This window comes from Cibotium barometz, chromosome 22 (assembly GCF_041138505.1).
Source record: "Cibotium barometz isolate CiBa-2024 chromosome 22, ASM4113850v1, whole genome shotgun sequence".
NCBI lineage: Eukaryota > Viridiplantae > Streptophyta > Polypodiopsida > Cyatheales > Cibotiaceae > Cibotium > Cibotium barometz.
The window spans coordinates 8,384,964-8,395,843 of NC_141067.1; the positions used below are offsets into that span (position 1 = coordinate 8,384,964).

At 37.4% G+C, this 10,880-nt stretch overlaps 1 protein-coding gene across 1 annotated transcript; it reads right to left on the reverse strand.

Moving 5' to 3' along the window:
* Positions 1-733: 733 nt before the first annotated feature.
* LOC147626227 (uncharacterized) lies at positions 734-1,185 on the reverse strand. The gene has a single exon (XM_086816239.1). It carries the CDS (start codon positions 1,183-1,185, stop codon positions 814-816), a length of 372 nt encoding a protein of 123 aa, XP_086672365.1. The 3' UTR covers positions 734-813.
* Between the last annotated feature and the right edge of the window lie 9,695 nt (positions 1,186-10,880).

Genomic DNA, 10,880 nt, shown 5'->3' on the forward strand with positions numbered 1-10,880 from the left:
CTTTACTATATGGGGAGGTCCCTCCTCGCTTCTTTAAGGAGATCTTCCATCTCAGATAGCTCTGCTTCGTCCCGTAATCCCCAGTAAAAGCCGTAATCGAGAATCACGTTTATTAAATTGGTTTTTTTAATAAATAAATTAAGCTATAGACTAGATTGAAATTTTTAATGATATAAGGTAAATATATAATATTTGATCAAGCCTCACATTAAATATTATTTAGGTTTTGCGGGCTCCGTCATTTAATGCTTGAAAAGCATTAATCAAGGTTAAGGTGGTTGATTGACGAATGTTTAGTTTAATCATTTAATGCATAAACAATTCCCTTATCTTTAGATCCACTATTAAAACTTCAATGCAACCTCAATATTATTTAGAAGTCTTTGTAAGGATAATAGCATATTATTATTTAACAATCTGAGGTTTTTTGAATGCTGCCGTCTTTCTATATATAAATATATATTTGACCGTGCCGCCCTGATTAAATAATATATTCGAGAGAGAGATGTCCTGGGTGAGTAGGAAGGTGATGAAAGAGTGGGGGAGCTTTCTGACAACGAGCTACCTAATAGATCATGATTATCTTTAATCGTTTGATTATACATACCGATTGTGTTCCTTTCAACTCCATTTTTAGTGCTTTATTATTTAAAGAAAATTATTCAAATATATAGGTTACCAAGTTGAGAACCAAGAAGTTCAAAATGGGCTTCTATTCTCCCCAAGAAGACGAGTCTATGTTGTTATGCATACAAGAATACTCTTACCCATGGAAGACGGGTCATGCCACTAGTCTCTTTAAAAAAATAGTTGTTATTTGAAGTTGGTTATGGCGGTTGGTTGGGCCGCGTCGGCGTCGGCCAGGATGCTGCCGTCTTCAATAAGCATTTGCACGCAGGAGCTTCCCAGGCCATCGGCTATAGCCAGCACCAGCTCCCGCATCTGGCGCCGGAAGCCGGCGATGTCGGCCCCGCCACCTGTCTGCGTCCCCGAGTCCAGCTCATCCTTCTTGATCTCCTCGCCGTCCTCGTGGGGCTGGCCCAGGCGCATCCCTTGCAAGGCGGCGCGTAGGTCGTGGTCTGCGGGTGCGCCGTCGTGGTCGGCGTCGATGGTGTGGAAGCGAACGTCCATGGCCGCCTCGAAGGCGGCACCAGCAGGCAGCCGCTCACAATCACGCACACGCATTAAAAAAAAAAAGCAACACGGCCCCAGGATGACGCACACGCTTTCGGTCAGGTGCGTGTGAAACGCCCATCCCCGCTAACACGGCCTTAGAAACCGTCTACGAAAAAAAGCACCAAAATCCACGTTGCATGCATTAAAAGCATTTCCAAACTTAAAGCAAAAAAAATAGCAAAAAAGCAAGGAAATAGCTATGTAGTATCAAATTGTCTTGACAAGGACAATGTTAGGCCTAGCCTAAGACAAGGTTTCATAAAAGAAAAAAAAACACTTGTGCTTTGTTTTTGGAAAAGCAAGCTTTTTCTAATACATATAAATATGAGAGAGTGGTACAAGGGCCACACTCTACCTAGGAGAGGTCCAATCCACTCTTATGTCGACGGTGATATCTACTCTATCGCTCTCTTGTTTATTTTATTTGGTTTATTAAGGTTTATACTTTCAATTTGTGCAAGTATATGTTATGCTCTAATTTTGTATGTTGAGAAATTAGAGTTTCCTTCTCCAACTGTCTTAAGGTCCTAACATATATATATATATTATGTACATATGTATGTATGTATGTATGGGTGGATACCCTCTATTACCCTAGTCTCCTCTCTCTTCTCCCCTACTCCTCTCCTCTTTGCCACTGCTCCTCCTTCATTCCTCTCTCTCTCTCTCCCCCCCAAATCTTCTCTCTCCTTCTTCCCCTCCCTCCCTCCCTCCCTCTCTCTCTCTCTCTCTCTCTCTCTCTCTCTTGCACCACAGACACACTTTGATTTACAAAGTGGCAACTTATATATATATATATATATATATATATATCACAAACCTCATTACATCTACATTGATTTAAAAACTATCTAGTAACGAGTCTCATTTAGTTCAATTTTAACAATACATAGTACAATCAGAACTATGGTTCTACTAAAAATTTTCCACCTTTTTTCCAAGCTCCTGTTGAAGAATAATTTCTTCATTATTGTCTATATTACATTACTCAATTTGAAATTCCACTAATAATAGTCTATTTCTTCAAAGCATCCCTTCTCCATTGATTTTGTCCCACGAGTGTGTTTGCTTTATGTGATCCAAGATTTCCCAATCATTCTATTTCATATGCATCTTCATCTTAGATAAAACTGTGACGATGGCATGTTTGAGGGTTGACATGCTACTTGTGGAGCTAGACATGATGGTTAAGAGTTTGAGAGAAGGTTGGGGTGAGGGCCAAATTGATATGGCAAAGGGATATGGAAGGAGGCATGGAGCACAAGAGATAACGAGAGAGGGAGACATAGAAGAGTAAAATAAAATTAGAGGGGGACATGGAAGGATGCAGTATTCCAAAGAATATATCATTGTACAGACCATGCATTAAAAAGTCACATGAGTACTCTTTATTCCAAAGGCTATATTGAGAGAGAGAGAGAGAGAGAGAGAGAGAGAGAGAGAGAGAGAGAAAGCTTTCTTTATTCCAAAGGTTGTATTTGAAACAAAGGTAAACTCATTAACCGGAGTTTACATGGTACCACTCATGGAGGAGGGCTCACTCTTCTTCTCAAAAGGGAGAAGCCACCATAGCTAAGATTAGCAAGCTATAATTATGATAGCAAGTGATTAGTCACATGAGTATTTCCCATTTTCTCTTATATATATGGCTGCCCTTTTATATTACACTTTAATGTTCCATGGGCATGGTCCCTTTTCCCATTCTCCAATTTCTTGGCCTTGGCCTCAAATCACATGAGATCTTTTAAGCTTTGTTACAAACCATCCCCACCCAAGAGGTTTCGTCCTCAAAACCATAGTTGTTAAAACCCTAAGATCTCTCTAGATAATTGTTATGCATAAACATGCATAAATCAGGCATAAACTCATCCATCGACCACCCCCGAGCCCAAGGAATGCACACATGAATTATAATGAAGTACATCATACCTTTACTTTGATGTCCCATACCATCAAGAGGTATAACTCCAATCCAATAGCATATGTAGCTATAGTGTGAAATGGTAGGTGAGTAGTTACGATCCTCTACACAAGAGAGCATAACATAACCTAACCTCAAGATAACATCAAGAGACCATAGCCTCCAGCCTCAAGATAACATAGTCTTAGCCTCCCCTTGAGTGTGCCCCATGCCCCTATTATATAGGAGGGCCCTCAAGTGACTCTTGACTCTCTATTTCCTATGCGTGACCCTTGGATGCCTGACCCTAACCTTAACCCTTAAGGTTAGTCCTAATCCATGCTCCACTAGAGCTTGTTCCCATCCTCCCATGCTCACAAGCCTAATGTGGGTTAACCCCCTAGTATATGCACACATAATGTCCATATAACATACTTCCTATCTCTCAAAACATTGCACTCTTGCAATGAAAAGAAGGAGAACAATCTCAACCGACTCCCAAGTCGAAACCTCTATTTCCCTATCTTTCCACCTAATTTTAACCTCAGGAATTAGTCAACTACAAAGTTTCCTTTCCCTGAATTCAAGTACCTTATCAGGTTCATGTGGAACATAGGATAATTCTTCGACTTCAACGAGTTCTTGAGGAGTAACTGTGTCATCCTCACCTCCCACTTTCCCTTTCAATCTATTGATATGAAAGATTGGATGAACTCTAACATGTGGAGGTAGTTAAAGTTCATACGCAACTGTGCCAATCCAATGTATAAATCAAAATGGACCACAATATCTAGGAGATAAATTCGAGCATTCTCCTATTGACAAAGTCTGAGAATCTTTAGGAACATTAAAATAAACCAACGCTCCTGGTTCAAAAGACCTAATTGAGCGTCCTCTATCAGCATAGAACCGTGCCCTGTCCTGAGTACTCCTGATAGAATCTCGAGCTTCGGTCAGCATTTCTTGCATATTACGCAAGAAATCCCTCGATGCATCAAGCTCGATGTCCTTAAGACCGACATCAATAGGTGCCCTGGGTTGCTACTCATACATAAGCATGAACGGACTAAAACCAATAGCCGTATGTTTAAAACTATAATAGGCAAATTCCATCATTGGAAGATATTTTTCCCAATTTGATGCTTTTCCAGAGACATATGCATGAAGCATATTCTCTACAATCTGATTCATACGCTCTGTTTACCAATCAGACTACAGATGATCATAGGAATTCATACTCAAAGTAATTTCCTCATTGTAAACCATTCGGAATAAAGTAAGAAAACATGGCATTATAATAGCAGGAACCAGGGATTCATCGGCGCCCCGATGTAGCCACATCTGCACATGGAGTTATCGATGTCCCGAGTTATCCATATCAACATAGAGAGTCATCAACGTCTCGATGAGTCACATATGTTCATCCGTAAACCTATTAGGTGGACTGTATAAATCACCTCTAAAGGATGGAACTAATGCCAATGAAGGAAGAATCCAAAATTCCTTAATCCGAACACAACAAGATAAACTCGTTGAACTCTAAAGAAAGAGATTTCAACAAGTGAATATCCCGACGGATTACCCTCATCAAAACATCCAGGCTATAGATAAAAGAAGTTTATCTAGAGAATGCCCACACTATAACTTCTAGTGAATTTAGAAAATGAGATTGTCTTTGAATGTTGAGGTCAACATGCTAAGTGATGTAAGCAAAGCAACAATCTTGAGCCTAAATTATCCCATGATATAATATATGTGAGGGATCTCTAGCGTCTCATACCACCATGATATCACCCATACATACCTTAAGAATTTGAAACTCCCTAGTATGCCATCTAGGAAAAATGTATAAAATCTTGTATAAAAGGAATAAGATGGCCTTATCTCAGACTTTCACATACTAAAACTTGTCTCTATATACATGAGACCACATCAAGGAATAACTCTTTCCGAATACATCATTAAAAAAGAATTTGAATTATTGGCGCCTTTCTAATGATAACTACCCAATAAACACAATAAAGCTAGGGTAAAAAAATAACTCACCTAGATATACAAGCAACTAGGTATCCAAGTTGGAATATGTACAAGAGTACAAGGAATATAGTCCAAAATTACGTGCAAAAAATGAAGGCAAATGCTACCTTCAAAGCACATGATATTATCCAAAAGATAAAAAGATCCATATAAAACCATGGATAAAAGCATAGAAGCTCCTCAAATCCATCAAAACCATAGTTGATCAGAAAAATTAATGCATGCCATCTAATGGTCATTAATCATACCAAAAGAAGCATTAAAATTGGTGGCCAACTCATCAATTCGGAGTATATGAATATGGTGTCGTTCAAGCAAAACTCCAAAGTAAGCAAGTGAAACACATGTGTGTAACACCTGATAAAAAACCCCTAGACACAAGTGATCTACGCAGAACGTGATGAGTCCATATAAAACTTGGAAAACATCCAATAAAATCCACCAAAACAGACCGATCAACTGACCCATGATAGAATTTGTCTTAGACTTAAGAAATTAAGCATAGACCACACTTAAATAAGTGCAAAATAAATTATCATGAAAAAGTGTCAAAGGTGAAACACACTTTGAACGCAGATTATAGCCATCAAAAGTATGGAACATGTCCAAAAAGAATGACTAAACCATGGCAAAAAAATCATGAAAACATCGTTTAGAATTAATCCAAACAGAAATTTTTACTAATATAATATGTGAATAACCCACATCTATCTAATGTCAGCACGAGAAAACGTACTTCAAAATTAAATAACCCTCGAAAATATTAAATTCTCGAGAAAAAAAATTATCATGATGTTTTCCTAATTTTCCCTAATTTTATAGGGCCTCAAAATACGATAATTTTAAATTCCACCAAACCTATCTTATGGCATTCCAAACTTATATTTTTCCAAAAAAAAATTAGCAATTAGATTTGCCAAAATACCATTGATATTTTAAAAATATAAATTTCTAGGTTTTCTAAAAATAATTTCTAGAAAATTCCTAATTTTTTCTCTGAATCACATTGTTCACGAAATTTCTAATTCTGCCTGACAATTCTCAAATCCAATGAAAATTTATAATTTTAATGGATTTTCTAATTTTTTGGGTCAAAAAATATATTTTTAAAGGAATTTGAATGGTCACGGGTGCTCTAATGGACACACCACATGCCAAACACCAACCCCACATTTTTTAAAAAATTTAAAAATAACCTTTGTCTAATTTTCTACTAATTTTCAAAAAAAATAAAATTTTTAATTTACCCCGAACACATAAGAATATGAACGGTCAAAAAATTTCGAAATCCTAATGGTTTTCCCGGAATACGGAAAGCCAACAGTTTCGGGAAAATGAAAAGACAAAAAAAATCAGAATGTGAAAGGTCAAAAGTTTCCGGAATCCGAAAGGTCAAAAGATTTTCCGAAATTCGGAAAGCCAAAAGGTTTCCTGGGAATGCCAAAAGCCAAAGGATTTCAAGAAGATAAATCCAGAAATTTCCATAGATTTTTTTTCTCAAATGTAAAATTTCCTCTATTTTTAAAGGCTTTTTTCCAAGCTTTTTTTGAAAAACATTGAAAAGTTTTTTTTTGAAAAAAGAACTTTTTTTAACAAAAAAAATAAAAAATAAAGCTTTTATTAAGCTTTAATATAAAGCCTTAGAAAATTTATTTGGGGGGTGGCGATTTTTTTCGCCGCCCCCCGCCCCCCTGCGTGCGCAAAAAAACACAGAGGGAGAGGATGAGAGGACTCCCTCTCTCCTCTCCTTCTTCTCCATTCATTTCTCTCTTCACCCCCTCCTTCTCTCTCTGTTAACAGAGAGGTTAACTTTTAATTAATCTTTTTAATCATAATTAAATCCTAATTATGATTAACATTAATAAAAAATTTTCTTATTAAGAGGCCTTTATACGCGCGAGAGAAGAAATAGAAGAAAAATTCGGAATTGAGAGACGAAGAGGGTCCGATGCACATGGGAGAGCATTCAATGCATCAACATGTTGCCCTCTATTGCATTTCAGCAGAAAATCGGTAGAAATTTGATAGCATACCCACAGAAAAAACCCGCAAAAATGTATTAAAAATACATTTTAACCATAAAAATGCTCAAAAAAGTTCTTTAAAATTAAGAAAAAATTCCTAAAAATTAAGAAAAATTTCCTTAAAATTATAGAAAATTAGGGAATCCATTCTACCAAAATATCCACCATAAAAATATGTGGTATTTTTGTAATAAATTTTATTAATGCTTATTTTAAACCATAAAAAATAGGAAAAAATAGCATTAAGCTCACGGAATTCCCTCGCAATGTCGATTCGTCCATTGAATAGTAGTAACACGCGTTCCAATCACCATATTGATGATCCACGTCCAAATCATCAACACAAATCAACAAAATAACATTTTTAATTTAGTAAGTATTAAAATTTACTTCAAAAAAATACCAAAAATTACAATAAGAAATATTTAAGAACCCATGTGTAGAGGCCAACGTAGAACCTATTCTAGTGAATGTAGATCAATTTTGGAGAGCCAATGTTTCCATGGATAATGCAGTTATGGATTATGAAGAGACCTAGATCTCTAAGGAAAGCCTTGAGGACATGAGTGCCACATACAAAGCTCTCCAACAAGCTAGTCAATTGGATGCCATATATAACCCAATCTTAATGGTAATCCTTTATTGCCATATCGTGGCTTAAATCAAAGAGCAAAAGGTAGCTAATGCACTATTCTTTACTCTACAATGCAAGTGGCCTACCTACTTTTAATATAGAAGGCAGGGGGATGCGACACTTGAATTTATTGATGAGCTTGAGAGACTAGACCACCCAGGCAAGCATGGCAAGTTGGGAGGCTCAAGCCATGGAGGACCCAACGGAGGGGAGCCAACAAGAATGATGAGGATGCCAGAAAGGGTCCAAAAGAAGGGGACAAAGAGTCACCCTCATGTAAATTTATAGATGAGAAGCCAAAATATGCTAAAGCCTCTTAGGGAGCTGGCTTAGAGAAGGATGACAAGGCCGACAGGGTGGAGTTTTCAGACTTAAATGTTGAAGTTTTTGAGGAGCCACCACATAATAGATCAAAGAACCACACCACACACGGTGGGTGCGCAACCCCCTACATGGCAATTTTAATCCCATCAATTTATTCATTGAAGCCAAAGAGAGAATGCAAGAGGAATATCCCTTGTTGAGAGCCAATCCATGGTATCCACATACTTGAGGTCTCACTCATTTCGATTCTACCTCAAGAAACCATTCAAGCAATGGTTGTAGAGCATGCATGTTAAAGAGCATGGAGATTACAAGAGGGCCAATAGATGATAAGAAATTTAACAGTGCAAAGATGAAGAATCAACCCAAGTGTGGCGGCGGCTCTACTATCTTTGCAATCTAGACTGTTGGGCTACATATTGTATTGTGCCAGTTAATCCAAGAATAAATCCACCAATGTAAATGCCACTATGTAGGTGCATGAGGTAGCAAGAGTATGAGGCCAAAAAGAAGATCAACCCTCTCTTCCTTAACTTCCCTAAATTTGAATCTTTGCCATTCAACATGATCCCCATGGAAGAATGGATGTGTGGGGCTGATCTTCTAATATATTACTTCATATCAAGACACACAAGATGGCTTCCATCAAGTTCCTTGATACCATCTGTATTTGCTTACAAGACTTAAAAGAAGAGAGAAGGGCCCCATGCAATGGCACAAATACAATGAATCTCATATGTAGGGCCTTGTCTTTGACATGACCTTGGTCCCACACTTTGCCAAATATATAGGCTATTCATGTGCATCTAATTTTTGGAAGCATTCAGGATGCTAACCTTCAAAGACTCGATTTTCCCATCTGAGTTCATCCTTTTTTACTATAATTTGTGTTCACTTGCAAATGATGGGAAGCTGCTCCGACATCTCAAGGTGGTGTAACACTTCCATATGATGATTTTATGATGAGTTCTTGCAAAGATAATCTTCAAATCCCTTCATCAACATGCCCATTCTTCATAACCTTTGGAGGACCGCAGTAAGTCAAGGTATGTGGAGTTGTTAACTCTTTTTCGCAAAAGCCCATTTGTATAAATATATAACTTTTGATAATATGAATGGGGGAATTCAATCATTTCTCAAGTGTAAAGCTTTCTTCTTCTCTTAAGCTCTTACCTTTTTGCTTACTTTATTATAGAGTGCATGCTTGTGTGTGTGTGTGGATGGAATATGTTGAGTATGTATGGTTTCTTGCTTGAGTGAGAGTGTGAATGAGCATGATTATAGAAGAAGGGGGTTCAAGATTTCTAGCTTAACCACCATAAGCCTTGTATATGGGTAGAGATAGGAAATGGGAACTCACTTAAGTTGGGTGACCAAGAAAAGCCCATATGTATATATATAACTTTTGATAATATGAATGTGGTAATTCAATCATTTCTCAACTGTAAAGCTTTCTTCTTCTCTTAAGCTCTTACCTTTTTGCTTACTTTATTATAGAGTGCATGCTTGTGTGTGTGTGTGGATGGAATATGTTGAGTATGTATGGTTTCTTGCTTGAGTGAGAGTGTGATTGAGCATGATTATAGAAGAAGGGGGTTCAAGATTTCTAGCTTAACCATAAGCCTTGTATATGGGTAGAGATAGGCAATGGGAACTCACTTCAGTTGGGTGACCAAGCTAAGCCCATTTGTATATATATATATAACTTTTGATAATATGAATGGGGGAATTCAGTCATTTATCAAGTGTAAAGATTTCTTCCCTTAAGCTCTTACCTTTTTTTCTTGCTTTATTATAGAGTGCATGCTTTTGTGTGTGGATGGAATATGTTGAGTATGTATGGTTTCTTGCTTGAGTGAGAGTGTGATTGAGCATGATTATAGAAGAAGGGGGTTCAAGATTTCTAGCTTAACCATAAGCCTTGTATATGGATAGACATAGGAAATGGGAACTCACTTAAGTTGGGTGACCAAGAAAAGCCCATTTGTATATATATAACTTTTGATAATATGAATGTGGTAATTCAATCATTTCTCAATTGTAAAGCTTTCTTCTTCTCTTAAGCTCTTACCTTTTTGCTTACTTTATTATAGAGTGCATGCTCTTGTGTGTGGATGAAATATGTTGGGTATATATGGTTTCTTGCTTGAGTGAGAGTGTGATTGAGTATGTATGGTTTCTTGCTTGAGAGAGAGTGTGATTGAGCATGATTGTAGAAGAAGGGGGTTCAAGCTTTCTAGCTTAACCATTGCCTTTTGAAAAGATTAGTTAGTTGACTTGAGATTAGATGAAGGACTCAAACAAGAGGGAAGAGGGATTGACACACATCTTGGCCTCTTCAGCCTCTCTAATAGAGACTTTCATGATCCAAGACAAGTGGTATAACTACTAGCACTACGGTTACTTGCTAAGAGACCAAGAAGGTTTTTGACATGAAAAAAATGACTATTATCGATGGCATAAGTGGCTTATGAGGGCACAACCATTGTTAGCAATCTCCCATACATTTTTCTGTTTTCCACAATGTTGTAATTATTCCATGGAGGCATAATTTCACCAACCCCATGCACCCATCCTCCTATTGGAACACTACAAACAATTAGAGAGAAAGCAATTAGTTTGTTGTTTAGACCAAATCTATCTCCCCTCCCCTTTAAGGCTAAGACAATCTCACCGACCATAACCTTAATTTCTTTCCCAAACTGCCACCTGTCTATTACACACATAGAAAACTAAATAAGCTAGGGAGTTTCTTTAAGGTGTTCCTTGTTCCCCTAGTTATATA

Coding starts and splice junctions, on each gene's coding strand:
- LOC147626227 (XM_086816239.1), bottom strand. CDS start 1,185: ATGCGTGTGCGTGATTGTGAGCGGCTGCCTGCTGGTGCCGCCTTCGAG.